Genomic DNA, 17,367 nt, shown 5'->3' on the forward strand with positions numbered 1-17,367 from the left:
CTTTAAAAACTCACAAAAACTGACACTTCAAACCAGTAGCCTTTGGTACCTCGCGTTTTTAACAGCTGACAACTTAATTTTCGACAATTTTTTCTCACGCAAACGTATATATCATATTAAGAAAAAAATAGCTTTATTTGATATAAAAAAAAAACATGCATATACGTCATGAGCAGCATATTTTATTTAAAAAATTTATGAACGAAATAAAATTTTTGTCAAAAATTAATTACTATTAATTGAATTAAAAATATTTGTGGCCAATTTTTGACTAGCGACCTATTGTCAATGCGTTCTTCTAATTTTAAATGTATGTAAAAAATTGTGAGTTAATTAACTATGTTATGAACTATGTGAGCTTGCAGTGGGATTTTAGGCTATAGTTTAAAATATATTTTTTATTTAATAACGCATCGACCAGGCAGGGTCATTACCGTATTTAGAATAATGTGACAGTTGATATAAATAATGTATATAAGTTTATAATACGTATATTACAACATGTGTTTTAGATCTTTTGAAGTAATAAACTATATAGCTTAGAGAAATAAGCCTTTTCCCAGTACACACGTATTTGACGAGGTTTTTAAGAAATATTGGCCCTCTAGGATAAAAAATTCTTTTCCTCTACTGAATTAGAATGTGATTTTTATTTATTAACGATTACAGGTCGAAAAGTGTACACTGTTGCTATCTTTGTGTGCCAGTAAAAAGTAAAGAATTTAAAACAAAATTCAAGGTAACTATCATGTGATTTATAGAAAAAGATTGAAGATTGTGTTTTTTAGATCTATATACTATAAATGAGAGTATTAATTTCTGTCTTCTTAAATCTAATGGTAATTCCCCGAGTTTGGCCTGAAGGCTTATGATAGGAGTTATTCTAAAAGCATATTATTATAATAGCGACATTTTGAATGGTGTCTAAAATTTTTAGAGTTGTTGAAGCAGACGAGTAAGCATGGCATCCATATTTTTGGATCTGTTCAGATTTTTATATAATGCTAGTAGAGTTCTACTTTCCGCCTCTAGTTCGTACCAGAACATTTCAAGAGATTTAGTCTTTTTTGACAAGTTGCTGAAATATATTTGATGTGGTCCTTCCAGATTAGAGCTTGATCAAATATTAAACCTAGGTATTTAATTGTTTTTACATATTTAAGTGACTGACCCCCCAAGTTTAAAAGTAGGTATTTCCTTTATCTGTTTTGGTCTCTTTGAAAATATGATGAATTTATCGAGTTAATCTTGTAGTAATTTGGCCATACTCTGTATATTGTTTCATTTAAGAATATTATAAGATCAATCTTGCTAAAATGGGCTTATTCATTGATTTAATTATATCAATAATAGCTATAATGTAAAGCGTCAGCCTTGAGGTGTGCCATTTTTTGTTTTATTTACTTTTACCTAAAAATTTCTATTTAGGAGAAAATTTTAAATAAAAGCAAGTATATTTCCTTGATAACCCCATAATTCCAGTGTTGATATTATCTTGGATGCCAAGCCATATCAAATGCTTTATGAAATCAAAATAAATTGCAATACATGTTTGGTTGTTCCAGAAGGCATTGTTAATATGTGTTTCTATATCTACTACATTTTCGGTATTTTTATAGTTTACAACTTTTTTTTAAAAGTCACCAAATTTTGTTTTTACTTCATCTACATCTACGTAGAGTATAGGTGTGTATAATCTTCTTATGGTGCCTATCCGTTACGGATCTTAGACACTAACATAGTTATTCTGACTTTGTTGACTGCTGCAGTGAAAAGTCTGGTAATGGTTAAGTTAAATCATTTTCGCAGGTTATGCAGCCAGTATATTCTTCTTCCTGGACCTCTTTTCCCATGCACTTTACCTTGAAGTATGGTCCAAAGTAGGTCATATCGTTGTTCATTGCGCATTATATGGCCCAGGTATTCTAGTTTGCGACGTTTTATGGTTACGACTAGTTCGCGCTCTTTACCCATTCTATGTAGTACTTCTTCGTTGGTAACTCTGTCTATCCATGAAATCCTCAACATGCGTCTATAGCACCACATCTCAAATGCTTTGAGTCTTCTCAGTGATGCTTCAATTAAGGTCCATGACTCCACGCCATATAAAATAACGGAGAATACGTAGCATTTTAGTAAACAAACTTTTATTTCCAATTTTATATCGTGGATGTTAAAGATTTTTTTCATTTTGACGAAAACTGATCTTGCTTTCTCGATCCTTATCTTAATTTCCGTCGATTGGTCCTACTGTTCATTTAAGTTTGCACCGAGGTAACAAAAGTTGTTGATTTGTGTTATAGGTTGTTGGTTAACTAGTAATTGACCAGGTGGTATCCTATTTTTGCTTATAACCAGTTTGCACCGAGGTAACAAAAGTTGTTGATTTGTGTTATAGGTTGTTGGTTAACTAGTAATTGACCAGGTGGTATCCTATTTTTGCTTATAACCATGTATTTGGTTTTTTTTATGTTAAAATCAAGCCCAAACCTGCTACTTACTTCTGCCACCCTGGAGACAAGTGTCTGCAGACCTTCAAGATTGTCTCCAAAAATGACAGTATCATCAGCGTATCTTATGTTGTTCAATCGTTCTCCGTTTATAAGTATTCCCTCGTCTATGCCTGTTAGTGCTAGGTTCATAATGTGTTCTGAGTATGTATTGAACAATAATGGGGACAATATACATCCCTGTCGCACACCTCTTTTTATCTTTATGTCGTCTGTTAACTGATCCTCAACTGTAACAGCTGCAGTTTGTTCGTAATAGATATTGTTTATTATACGGCGATCTCTGCTGTCTAGACCAATTGAATTTAATATTTTCATCAGTTCGTCATGTTTTATTCTATCGAACGCTTTCTGGTAATTAACAAAACACACACTTTGAAAGAGAACTTGTATTGCAAAAAGTGCCTCTCGAGTACCCAATGCATCCCTGAAGCCGAATTGTGTGTTTGTCATGTCTTCACACTTTTTATGTATTCTTTTATGTATAATTTTTAAAAAAGTTTTCAGGAGATGGCTCATAAGGCTTATTATTCGATAATCTTCACATTTTTTGGCATTGGGTTTTTTAGGGATTGTTATAAAAGTTTATCTTAGCCACTGTTGGGGTATTTTTCCACTTTGGTATATATTGTTGAAGATCAAGGTAAGTCTGTTTACTTCGTCTTTATTCATAATTTTCAAAAATTCTGAGTAGAACTCGTCTGCGGCTTTTCCCTTCTTAATGTTGTCTATAGCAGCTTCTACTTCCGCTTCGAGAAAAAGTGGTCCGGTATCGTCATTTTTATTTTGTGTGATGGTGACATTCCTATCGTCTTCAAATGTTGTCACATAGTTCATCCATGTTGTTTTTGTTTCTTCAATATCAACTATTGGATTTCCTTGAGCGTCTGTTAAGTTTGGAACAGCTTAGAACAGTTTAGAACAGCTTGACTTCGGCGAAGACCTACCCAGGAGCAGACGTCTCATCGGACCACAACCCATTAGTGGGCCAGATAGAACTCAAACTAAAGAAACTCATCAAAAATAAACCTAAACAGAACCTGGATTATGACACTCTAAAAGACCCCGTAGTTCGTCAAAACGTGAGAGATACAATGAGACAAAAACTAGAAACGGCTCAACAACAAGAACAGAGTGTAGAACAAAAATGGAGTTATATCAAAGACGTCATGCTGAATGCGGGAAAAGAACATCTGAGAAAGAAAAAAAGAGTAAAAAATAAAAAATGGATGACTGATGACATTCTACAGATGATGGAACAAAGAAGATTAATGAAAAACAGGGACGCCAAGAAATACCAAGAAACCAACCAGACAATTAAAAAAGAAATACGAAGAGCCAAGGAGACATGGATGCAAGAAAAATGTAAAATAATCGAGGAGCTCCAAGAGAAACACGATCATATAAATATCCACCGAAGGATTCGTGAAGCCACTGGTCAATACAAGAGGAGAAACACACACCTCCTCATAAATAAAGACGGTAATCTGGCGACGACAGTGAATGAGAAGTTGGTTACCTGGAAAATATATATCGAAGAAATTTTCTGGGACGACCACGGCAACCTTCCGGAAATAAATTGCATGACAGGGCCGTCAATTCTAGAAAGCGAGGTAAAGGCTGCTTTACAACAGTCTAAGAATGGTAAGGCTACAGGTCCGGACGAAATACCCGTTGAACTTATTAAGGTGATGAGTGAAGTGAACACGAAGGAGTTAACTGAACTGTTCAACGCCATATACGATTCAGGTAATATCCCAGAGGAATGGCTATTGTCAACATTTGTAACGCTACCAAAAAAACGATCTGCGAAAACGTGCGAAGATTTCCGAACTATCAGTCTTATGAGTCATGCACTTAAAATTTTTCTTAAAATCATACATGCCAGAATTTACAAGAAATGCGAAGAAAATGTCGGTGAAATGCAATTCGGATTCCGCAATTCTATGGGTACACGTGAAGCACTTTTCACCTTACAAGTCCTACTTCAGAGATGCCGCGATGTCAGTTGTGATGTCTATATTTGTTTTATTGACTACGCCAAGGCATTTGACCGTTGTCAGCACCAGAAGATGGTCACCGCACTACAAAGAGTTGGATTGAATGAGAAGGACATTCGGATCATCATGAATTTATACTGGAACCAGCGTGCTCAAGTCAAGGTCGAAGACCAGCTGACCGACCAAGTGAAGATCATGCGAGGAGTAAGACAAGGATGTGTGCTATCGCCGACTCTTTTCAATATATACTCTGAGGAGATTTTTAATGAAGCCCTCACAAACCTAGACATGGGAATCCGAGTGAACGGTGAATACATCAATAATATCCGCTACGCCGATGACACTGTGTTACTAGCAACCAGCCTAAACGATCTGCAGGCCTTACTAGACCGAGTGCGAACTGTGAGCGTAACATACGGACTGAACCTTAATATTAAGAAAACTAAATTCATGGTTGTCAGCCGTACAACTTTAGATCCCGGGGCACTAATGGCAGGTAGCGAAGAGATCCAGAGAGTCGACAGATTCACTTACCTCGGAACTACCCTCAACGTACAATGGGACTACGCTCAAGAGATTAGATCCAGAATTGAAATGGCACGGTCTACATTTATTAAGTTGAGATCCTTGCTGTGCTGCAGTGATCTCAGTTTGGGAACCAAGATGCGAATAGTGAGGTGCTACGTTCTTCCAGTGTTACTGTATGGAGTTGAAGCCTGGACACTGACGCAAGCCACTGAAAAACGAATCGAAGCCTTCGAGATGTGGATATACAGAAGGATACTAAAAATATCTTATGTGGACCATGTCACCAACGTTGAGGTCCTACAGCGCATGACAAAAGAAAAAGAAGTGCTTAATTTAATTAAACAACGCAAGCTTGAGTACCTCGGCCACGTGATGCGGAACGAAGAAAAATATCGAATTCTTCAACTTGTTATGCAGGGTAAAGTATTTGGCAGAAGAGGACCGGGACGCCGTCGTATCTCGTGGTTGAAAAATCTCCGACAATGGTTTGGGATGACCTCAGCGGAGCTGTTTCGCAGAGCAGTCAACAAAACCATGATAGCCTTGATGATCGCCAACATCCGGACCGGATAAGTCACTGAAGAAGAAGTCTGTTAAGTGTCCCGGTTTTTTTGAGTTATAGATGCCTGCTGATATTTTGTGGAGGTTGAAGGAATCGTGTTTACGTTCCAATATCTCGATTTCTTCACACTGTTCCTTCAAATTTCTATTTTTAGCATTTTTAGCTTCTCTGAGCATTTTTTATCTCTTTGTCTAGAGATTGATATGCAACGTAGTCTTTCCGCTTGGATTCTCTTCTTCTGTCCATCATCTGTAATATACCGTCGGTCATCCATGGTGTTTTCTTTTCTGTCTTTTTCGGTCGCAGGTATTGGTCTAATATTTCCTTCGCAATGTTTTCTAAGTGGTTTATTTCTGTGTCAACATCATTAACTACTTCTGACTTAGATATGTTGTTCTTCAGATATTCCCGTACTTCTTGCTTTATGTCATCATCTCTTAGTTGTTTGAGATCGTATCTTATAGGATTAGGTTTGTGGATTTTTTTAAATTTCAGACGAAACTTAGCGACAAGTGGGTTATGGTCTGACTTAATATCTGCACCAGGGTAGGTTTTCATTGATGTTATTGAGTTTTTGAATCTTTTATTTATTAAAATATAGTCAATCTGGTTTCTTATGAGATTTTCGGCGTGTCACCGGGTGAGCGCTATGTGTACAACCTTCTGTGTGGTAATTTGAAGAATGTATTGGTGATGTGTGTATAATAGGAGTTTGAAACTGCTGTTTCATTGCATTTTTATGACTGTGAAAATGTAGGTTTTTCAATTTAAAATTGTTTACCGCACAATAAATATTAATAAAAATTATTGAAAATAATTCCGACTTATTTTATAAAATAATTATCTTGTATTTTTTTAATGCATTAGTTATTACTGCTAGGCAAATATAGTTCAAATATGAATTTTTTGACTTATAATTACGATATTAATTAAAAATCACCACCAAATACACTGCTGAAATGAATTTAAGTTCTAGGGCGTACACCACGTAACAAATTTCTCAAACTGACTGAGTCAGAGTCATCAACAAGATAATTTTTTTTGCTTATTTTCCTGAGTTCTAAACTGCAGTTTCTTCACCTGATTAAACTTTGTCAGTTAAAACCTACCATCGGTTTTTTTGTTTATTTTTTATTTCAAAATTCTAAATATATGTTTGGTCTATCAGAACGATGATTGGCTTATTAAGATGAAATTGGAAATAGACAGCTTTCTTTGATTTGTTTTGATGGTTTTCTTTGCTATAGAACCTATACTTTCCAAAAGAGGCATTTTAGTTCAGTCAAATGGTAGTCCTTTATTTTGTTCTTGAATAAATATTGTCTTTTCATACGCTAAAGCTTATCAATTCAGTGTAATCAGTGTTAAAACTTAGACAACATAAAATTATACACTTGAAGATTAGAAAATTATAAAGGCTCTGTGAAGAGTCAGAGAGTTTTTGCGAGAAAGTAAGTGTTCAACATAAATTCGATAGTAGTAATTCGTAGTATTCGAAGTATTAATACGATTAAAAGAAAAAATATGATTAAATATGCTTGTGTGCCTAAAAACATTAGCTGAGTAAAAGATATCATTGACAGTAGTAATAAAATTCTTTTGAAGATTTCTCAAAACACCAAGCTATAATAATTAGAACAAAACACAAGCTTTTCAAACTAAATATCTTAGTAAAATATACTTACCAGGTATAAAATACCGCATATCAACATATAGACTATAAGCTTTATGCACTGACATTTTTATTAAACTACATATATGGCAGACATTTTTCATAATGTCTAGTTGAACAACAGATTCATTCCTAAGTCAAAAAATAAAGCAATAAAATGCTTACAATATGGATTAGTTAAACAGAATTATGAGAAGGATCAAGATACAAAAAGGTGTCAGAATTTGTTTAAAAAATATTTTTAAACAAATTGCAAGTCACCTTTTTTTGCCGTGAACAATTGCTTATACGTTTCGGCTTATTCTAAATAAAAAAATTATTCGTACCGTTTGTCCGAAGTTGAGAGTTTTCTAGTTATGAATAATTTAGAGTTTGAAAAATCGCTCAAAAAGGCTCAATAACACAAGTAAAAATTATAATTTTTGAAGTTAGAAAGTGCCCAAATTTAAGTTCGAATATGTATTTACGTGCCAATAAGTAATTTGTGCTTGACTTTTATATCTGTAAATATACAGGGTGGTTTTGTTATGGGATATTGATCGATAATTTCATTATGGTAGAGAATATCCAAGAAAGTTATGTAGAAACAATGTAGACAATGATATTCTCCAGGCTTAGAAAATATGCAGGCTTAGAAAATATGCCGAATTCTCCAGGGTAATTAATAACTAAGTGGTAAACCAAACATGCAATTTTTTAAATAGGAAATCCTGTATATTTTCTCATATTTAGATTCCTCTCATAATCCCTGTTCTTACAATAGGAACTTTGACACTACTTTACAGGGTATTTAACGAGTTTTGACCATTTTTATTTATATATTACTATAACATAACCATCCTGTATATAAAGTAGGAATACATAAATAATTATCCATTTATACATAATAAGGTAAATAATATGTTCAAGTTTTCAAATTAAGTTTAACAGAAATCAATAATGAATATTCATATACAGGGTGAACTACAAAAGAAAATTACGATTTTGTCATATTTTTTAAGTTTACAACACTATATTTTATTTTTTTAAAATATTTCAGCTATGTACATTTTCAGTTTTCTTTAAATTTCTGGAATACTTTAAATTTTTATCAGTAGAAACAACTTAGTCTTGTGTAATAATATAACAAAATTATTGTTATTCAATAAATAACTAATACAAAATATAAACTATAACAATATACAATGAATATAACAATTGATGTGATATTAAGGAAATTAGTCTAAAGTACATGTTCAAAATGTCCACCTACAACGTCGATGCAAGTTTTTAAGTCAAAAAATGACCGAGCCACATTTCTTAACATTTGAAAGTCAATATTATTACGAACTTCTCTTGTTCTATTTTTCATAGCATCTGGTATTGTTGAGAGTTTCTAGTATAAAAGGTTTTTTATATAGCCCTACATAAAAAAATCAATATTTGACAATTTCGGTGATCGCGGTGGCCACACAGTTGATCCTCCTGTACATATCCACCTCGCAATCAAGTTATTATTTAGATGATTGTGAATAAGAGCACTGTGATGAACTGGAGCACCGTCGTCTAGAAACCATATTTTTTGTCGAAGATTAAGTGGAAAATCCAGATATATCGCAATCATATAGTCCCCGCAATCCTGTCAATCATATAGTCCCCAAAAATACCGCCCCAAATATTTATAGACCAGCTAGTTTGGCGATGACTGTTAATAAAGTAGGGGTTGCTTGGTACATAGTGACGAAAATTATGCCGATTTCTGTTAAACTTAATTTAAAAACTACAACATATTTTTTACCTTATTATGTAAAATAAGTGCTAATTAATTAATTCGTTCTTTATATACAGTGTGTTTACTTCATAGCGATTTCGAAATGCTCATAACTCTTTAAATACCCTGTATAGTAGTATTAAGCTCCCTATTGTAAGAACAAGGATTATGAAAGGTATCTAAATGTCAGAAAATATACAGGGTGTCCTATTTAAAAAAATATGATTGCGTTACCACGTAGTTATTAATGACCCTGTAGAATTTGGCATATTATTCAAGCCTGGAGAATATTATTGCCTATATTGTTTCTAAATAACTTTTTTTAATATTTTGTAACATAATAGAATTATCAACCAATGTCGCATTAGAAACACCCTGTATATCTACAAATTAACTCCAAACAGATCAGAGATAGAGATATGAACTCAGGTCACTCAGTCATTGTATTAACAGTAAGTAAAAACGAAGTAGACCAACATTAACAGACAAATTTACTGATTGGATTAGTTTTAAGCTAAACCTTGAAGGAAAAATAAATTTCTCTGCTTCATCACATACTGAAGAACAGTTAGACGAAGAAATAGAAATATTTTCAGACAATAAAGAAATATAATATAACAAAACAAAGTATCGTAATTTTCCCAAGGACATTAGATATTTAACTAGCGGACCAACTCGGCATCGAGTGTTTTAAATGAAATTTTTATTTTGCGAGAAAAATATACAATATATACAATGACCGGAAGTAAAAATATTTTTATCAATAACTCAAAAACTATAAATGATAATTTCGTGAACTTACATTTTTGAACTCTACGTTGAATTCTCTATTAGTTTGACTAATAAAAACGAAACCGGAAGTCGACCTCAAAACCGGAATGCAATTTTTAGTTCATCAAATGTCGACATGGATATCATTTAGCAGTTAATTTTGCATGCTGATCACGAATCCGGTGTCAGATTTGCTCTATCTTGACGTTTTATGCGCGTTTCGGGTCACTTCCGGTGTCGGATCGCAACCGGAAGTACATATTTAGATTCGTCTCGACGAGACCTTTCGATCCATATATACATTATGGGGTCTAAAATTTAAAGTGAATTTTAACTTCCGGTCATCTCAAAACCGGAAGTGAATTTTTGTACCAAAAGTATATCTTGACAATCTCATACGTAATACTAATAATATTCAGAAAAAATATTTTAATTATCTAATATGGTTTTTGAGTAAAGTGGTGGACAAGACAAGGGCTTAGCGTTTTAGTATATAAGATTACAGAAAAAATTAAATTAAAAAAAATTTTAAAAAATCTTGATTTATTCGATCCTCTGTACGATAAAGAAGGCTTTATAATCATAAAAATATTGAGGTTCTTCAGCTACTGGACAACTTGGGCTTATTATGAGTCAAATATAAATGGAAATTCTTCATACTATTAACAAACTATATTGCCTAGCAAAAAATGTGTTTAACCATTTGACTGAAACATGTAATTTCTTGTTATTTAGACATCCAAAACAGTCAGCAGCAACCAGCGTATTCAATAGTCCGGCTACGCCTGGAAGCGCTATAAGCTTTTCCTTTTCCTTACCTACTTTACTGACTGTTCCATTTTTTTTTTATTCTTTCATGCCGATTCTTCCTATGGCTAGTATGTAGTGAAATGCGTGATAGTAGCCATTAAGACGATCGGTAATATCATGCTGGTCACCTACCTTCTGCAGTTCATGTTCGCTGTCATAGGAGTGCAACTGTTTAAGGTAATTTCCGTTCCGAACTGTTTTATAGTAATTAAATAATTATAAAAGTAGAATATACAATGTGATGGCGGCGAATGGAACGAGGAAATAGTTCGATCAATAACGTTCCGCTGAACTTTTGGTAATAATTTCTTTCTAATTAAATTTACCTTATTGCCGGTTTCAGTTTTAACAATTTTATATGATTTTTCCCAGAAAGTATAGAAGTTTCGTACAAATTAACGCACCAGATAAATAAGTGTAAGGACCTTAAATAGGACCACCTTGTAAAAATAAAAATAATTATTTATGACAAGAAGCATTAATACATACTAGTAACAACTAGTATTTAAAAGCTACTTGCCTGGACACCTCAAAATTCCAATAGCTAAAGCTGTAGAGAAAAAAACGACCATTAGTTAGTGAATTTTTGAAACCGGCACAGCGTTATGGAGGGCAATGCCTGGAGTAACCTCCACGTGCGTGCAAATCCAACTGTTGGTTATAATTTTTTTATGGTGCCTTTAAGGTGTAAAAAACGGTGTTTTTTGATTATTTTTATTTTTATTGCATTAAATATTGTATTTAGGGTAAAATGTGTATAATTAAAGTACATAAAAAAATCTTTAATTTGAGCTACATTGTATTAAATTTTACCAATAGTTTATGCAAAATTAACGATTGAAAGTCCAAAAATGTCAGTTTTTCGTCATGTTTTTATTTTTAAAATAACTTTGGTAAAATATTTTTTTAATGCAAAAAGCATTTTGTTGTAGATCTTTTAATTACAAATCAAATGAGACTTCGTAAGATCCGATCCGTCAATTCTTTTCGAGATATGTTTAATTGTTTATAAAAATTCTTAAATGTCTTTAAATTTTGCAAGGCAAAAACTTTTTTTTTGTTAAAGATAGAACTCTAGTTCTAAACAAATTTTCTTCTTAGTCGATTATATTTTTATGTAGAAATAAAATATTTGCTCCACAAATTTTTCCACCCCTTATTTATTGCTTTTAAATAGGGTCGACTTTTGCGTTATACTCTTTCCCAATGACATTATTTAAATCATGTATCTTGAACGCCCTATTACAGGACATATACAATACGGATAGTAGTTACCCCTGAAAAAATTTTAATGAAAAGGGGTAGCGTGTGATACAGCATTTAAAATGGTTTAAAATTCTCTATTCAGCAATGTAAATATTTTTCTTATTTGTACAGGGATAGGCAAGAAAAAAATTATTGTACTTATTTGATTCCATTAAAAATCCATTAAGTCAAATATATTTCAGGATTGACTTGTCTATGAGTTATTTTGTTGTCACAAAAGTAACATCAGATCTTTTTGTTTATTTTGTAAAATAATAGTGACATAACGTATGGTCCTGGCGAATATCAAAGTGGTTTTAGGCCTGGTCGATCAACAACAGACCAGATCTTTGTGCTAAGGCAAATACTGGAAAAAACCAATGAATTTAATAAAGACACATACCATCTTTTCGTAGATTTTAAATCGGCCTATGATAGTGTCCTAAGAAATAAATTGTGTGAAGCCATGGATGAATTCCACATCCCCGATAAACTGATAAGATTGGTTAATGCTACAATGCGTAAAGTTGTTTGCAAAGTCCAAATACAGGGCGAACAATCACAGGCATTTGAAACGCATGTTGGGTTGCGACAGGGAGATGCGCTGGCGTGTCTCCTTTTCAACATAGCTTTGGAAAAGGCGGTCAGGGATGCCCAAATAGACAGCAGAGGAAACATTTTTAATAAATCATTCCAAATTTTGGCATATGCAGATGATGTTGATCTAGTTGCCCGCACAACACGCAAGCTAGAAGAAATGTATACCACCTTGTCACACGCCTCAAAAAATATGGGCCTGCAAGTAAATGAAAATAAAACTAAGATAATGGCATCAACACCCAACAATAGAGCCAGAAACATCGGCCACCAACTCACGGTTGATAATTCTACCTTTGAAGTGGTGGACAAATTCACATACTTGGGCTCCCTAATCACCAAGGAGAACGTCATGACGGAAGAAATCAAGCGAAGAATAATCCTAGCAAACAAATGCTATTTTGGACTGAGTAGACATATGAGCAGAAACTTAAGCCAAAAAACAAAAATAACCATATGCAAAACCCTTATACAACCAGTGTTGACATATGGGTCTGAGGCATGGACCATTTCCAAGGCAGATGAAAATCTCCTGCTTATATTTGAACGAAGGATCCTGAGAAGAATATTTGGTGGCATCTGTGAAAATGGTGTTTGGAGAAGGAGGTACAACTACGAGATATATCACAGATATAAACATATATTTGGTGGTAAAGACGTAGTATCCTTTATAAAAATAGGAAGACTAAGATGGGCAGGACATCTGGCAAGATCACAGCAGAACAACCCTCCTAGAAGAATCCTTATGTCACAACCTGTGGGAAGTAGAAAAAGGGGTAGACCAAAACTCAGATGGAGGGATGGTGTAGATGAGGATGGTAGACAAATAGGCGCAGCAAACTGGCAACAGTTGGCAATGGATAGAACTGACTGGCGTAATAGACTTGGGAAGGTCGAGGCTCTTTTATAGGGCTGTAGCACCAATGATGATGATGAACGTATGGTTCTAAAGTTTTGGGAAAAATTTCAAAAGCATATAACTCTGACCACAATAATGTTATATTTTTATTAAATTATTCAACAATTTAACTTAACTATCCTTATTATAAATCAAAATTCAAATGACAGACAAGGGACCATTATTTTCGATTTGCCTAATAATTCCCCTGACACGTTGCATCATCTTTTGGACAACCTCGGCGTCAATTTCTCTAATTTTTGTATATATGCGGCATCTTAACTGTTCCTGATTTTGTGCTTCCCATCCGTTATTATAGACTTTCCGACTTAATATTGCCCAGAACTCTTCAATTGGACGAGCCTGAGGTATTTCTCTCTAATTGATCCTCTGTGTATTTTGGAGCTTTCCTTCTTTTCCGGTAGATAATATTGTTACTCGATAGAGTCCTGTATACTGTAGTCTTTCCAACATGAAATCTTTTGGCCAGTTTTCGCTGTGAGACCCCAATTTTGTTCTTAGCTGCTTCAATCAGTTTTGCCTCTCTTATATGGTTCAAAATCCGCGGTCGGCCACTTTTACGCAAGTTAACACATGGTATCCCTTCTTCACATTCTCTGATTGTGCGATAAATTGTCGATTTGCTTATGTTTTGATCTCGATAAATATTAACAATATCTCGTTTCGACATGCGCCTAACCATATTATAAACACCTCGACGAATATCAATTTTATAAGACATTTTGCAGAGCACAAACCAAAATATTCCGCTTTGTTTATTAAATGTCAATAACTGATGACATTTCAATTCCATGGCCTTCTTTGTTAAATGCATTTTGCTTCTCAATCAGACCAGGTGAAATTTTTCCCAAAACTTTAGGACCATACGTTAGAACGTTAAGTTTATTAACAATAATTACAACAATTTCGTCTAAATCATATGCCAAAATAATCATCGCTCATCTCTTTACAGAAAAATAGACGGTGTTGAAAATCTTTGATAACATTTTGCAACATCTCTGCGGTGATTTCATTAATTTCTTGCCTTATGCGGTGCTTTAAAACATCAATATTGGTTGGTTTTATCATTTTGGTTTTTGTTTTTAAATAGCCCCATAGGAAATAATCCAGTGGAGTCAGATTTTCAGGAACGGAGTCGCCATTCAATTTCGCCACGTCTACCGATCCATCGATGCGGAAAAGTTTGATCAAGAAATGTTCGTACTGCTGCTGCATAATGCTGTGGAGCTCCATCTTGTTGAAACCATATGTTTCTATTAATGACTGTGGGGTTAGCAGTATCTGGGAAACGTTGTCCTAAATCAGGTGCCAAAACATTTTGTAGAAAGTTAAAATAACTCAGCCCAGTTACTGTACCCTCAAAGAAGTATGGTCCAACTATTCTGTTGTCCAATTTTGTTTGTTGACCGTTCCATGTAGTCTCATTTGAGAAAAGAATATTCATGGGAAACATCGTATTCCGTTGGCATCTATTCGTAATTACTTCACAAAATTGTAATCTAGGATCTGGATTATCGTCATTTAATTTCTGCAGTAGTTGAATTTTATACAGATGGTATTTATTGTTTTTCGAAATTTTTTTATTACAGAAGTTTTACTTATAGCATTATCACCAGGCAATTATCTTGTTGGTTTATGTGGATTTTCCTCAACAGTTAACAATACACCTAATTTCTTTTGATTATTCAACTTTGATCTGTCAGGTTTGGGAACCGATCTGTCAGGTTTGACAGTTCCTTTTTCTCTATTCTACTCACCGTAGACTGGGAAATATGACGGTCAGGATACTTTTCATTAAATAATCTGCATACCTCAGAATGCGTTCTTGTTTTATCATTCATTCCAATCAATATTAATGTTTCAATTCTCTGGGATTCAGTTAAGCTCATTTTAAAATAATTTAAAATAATGTTTAAAACTTCCTAATGTATTTTTACTTCAAATTATTAAGGGAGTCTAGCGAACTAATATTAATTTTAAATTCGTCTAATCTTTTTGTGATATGTAAATGTGATAAAAAGGTCCGATGTTACTTTTTTGGCTACAAAACAACCAATAGACCAGTCAATCGTGAAAGATATTCGACTCAATGGCTTTTTTTATGGAATGACATAAAATAATTTTTTCCTTGACTATCCCTGTACAAAAAAGAAAAATATTTACATTGCTAAATAGAGCATTGAAAACCCCTTTAAATGCTGCATCACACGCTACCCCTTTTCTTTTAAAATTTTTTCGGGGGTAACTACTACCCCTAGGTAGTTCAAGATACATTTGAATGTTATTGGAAAATTGTATTTTCATATATAAAAATTGAACTATTTTGGGATTTTCCGTTTGTATTGAATTTACTTGTTACTTTAGTACCTCACTGTATATTTTACAAATTTTTAACTTATTTCTATAGCTGAAGTTAAGACAAATATAAAAAAAATAACTTTTTTACGACTAAAAGTAGTGGAGTTAGCTTAATTTGTTTACATTGTACTAATAGTTGCGGGCCACCCTCATTCGCTTCCATTCTGTCGTTCAGCTGGAGAGCGCTTGGTTGGATCGTGATGTATGAGAGATCGTTGAAAAGAGGGTACCTAAGGGTGTTGTCAGAGGGTGAATTGTCAAAAAGACCCTAAGCTTTGTAACGATCAGACTACCAAAGAGAATTGTAATACTATTATAAAAATAATACCTCAATCATCCATAGGAGCTTATCGTCTATGCTTCGCCTAGCTCAATCTCTCTAGTGTGAATTCGTTTTGTCTTAAACTATGAATAAAGCAATGAACCCTTAGCTGGTAGCAAATAAAACAATTATTTAACTAATCATGTTTAACACATAAAACATATTTAAATGGCAAAAACAACCCTGCCTAATGCTTTACAGTACACAAATTTAAATGATACTTATTATGGCATCGATGGGCTGCTTGCTTCTAAATAAATGTGTTGCCTGCAGATTACCTGGGCAGGTCCTGTTGTCGGCTCCAAAGCATGTGAGTAGGTCTTACTAACAGCTGCGGTTATTCCATAAAATATTTAGTAATATCCCATAAACATATTCCATAAAATCTCCAATAAAGCCAATAAATCTAAGAGAATTCTGCAGACCATAAAATGAAGCTTATAATAATTCCTACCTTCTTTTATAAATTTCAATTACTGACAAAAAATAATCCCACCATGAAAAGAAAGTAGGAAGGGACTGCAATGAAGTTAGCAATGATAGTCATAGGATGTATGCCTATGATGGAATTAGCTCTTCTGTCAACATAGAACAGAATATTTACTAGCGGACAGAAAGAGAGAGGGCTAATATTTATTCTACGGGACAGAAATAGAAAGAAGGCGCCAACTACTTTTTGAAGAAAAAATAGTAAAAAAGAAACTGAAGGTAAAGGAATTAATAAATTAATAAAAAATAATTGTAGGACTATATGGGCTTGGTGAACAAAACGACAGAGGAGATCGCCTAATAGAATTCCAGAAGCATAATGTTATAGCCGCAAATATATTTTATAAATTACCTAAGCAACGCCTTTATACATGGAAATCGCCAGCTGACAAAGAAAACAAAATCGTTAGAAATCAACTTGACTACATCCTAATAAAACACAGATATCGAAACTCCATTCAGGCAGTAAAGGCATATCCAGGAGCAGACGGATCCTCTGATTACAGTCTTCTTATTGCTAGGTTTCAACTTCAACTAAAAAAGACGCAAAAAAGCCGCAACAACAATAAACTTAACATACAGAAACTAAGTCAGAAGAAACAAAAGAAAATCTGAAACACGAAATCAACACAAATCTAGATAGAAACCCAAGAAATAATTGCAACGTAGAGCAACAGTGGCAATTCTTCAAAACCTCTATGTTGGAGCCAAGTAAGAAAGTACTTACAACAACCAAATGTAAGAAAAAAGAGCGGATGACCGAGGAAATTCTAGAGTTGATGAATGAAAGGAGAAACAACAAAACCATCAATACGATCCGCTATAAACAGCTTC

The 17,367-nt window shown here is 33.8% G+C and overlaps 1 protein-coding gene across 12 annotated transcripts in view; it reads left to right on the forward strand.

The window, feature by feature from the left end:
- Positions 1 to 17,367, forward strand: part of Ca-alpha1D (Ca[2+]-channel protein alpha[[1]] subunit D) — a 960,824-nt gene that overhangs the window by 846,740 nt on the left and 96,717 nt on the right. For 2 of the 12 annotated variants that reach the window (XM_072546539.1, XM_072546528.1), the window contains one exon: positions 10,673 to 10,780. The exons of the other annotated variants lie outside the window; for them this stretch is intronic. In XM_072546539.1, the coding sequence (XP_072402640.1) occupies positions 10,673 to 10,780 (108 nt within the window). The remainder of the gene's footprint in view (positions 1 to 10,672; positions 10,781 to 17,367) is intronic. 12 annotated transcript variants of the gene reach the window in all.

This window comes from Diabrotica undecimpunctata, chromosome 10 (assembly GCF_040954645.1).
Source record: "Diabrotica undecimpunctata isolate CICGRU chromosome 10, icDiaUnde3, whole genome shotgun sequence".
Taxonomy (NCBI): Eukaryota; Metazoa; Arthropoda; class Insecta; order Coleoptera; family Chrysomelidae; genus Diabrotica; species Diabrotica undecimpunctata.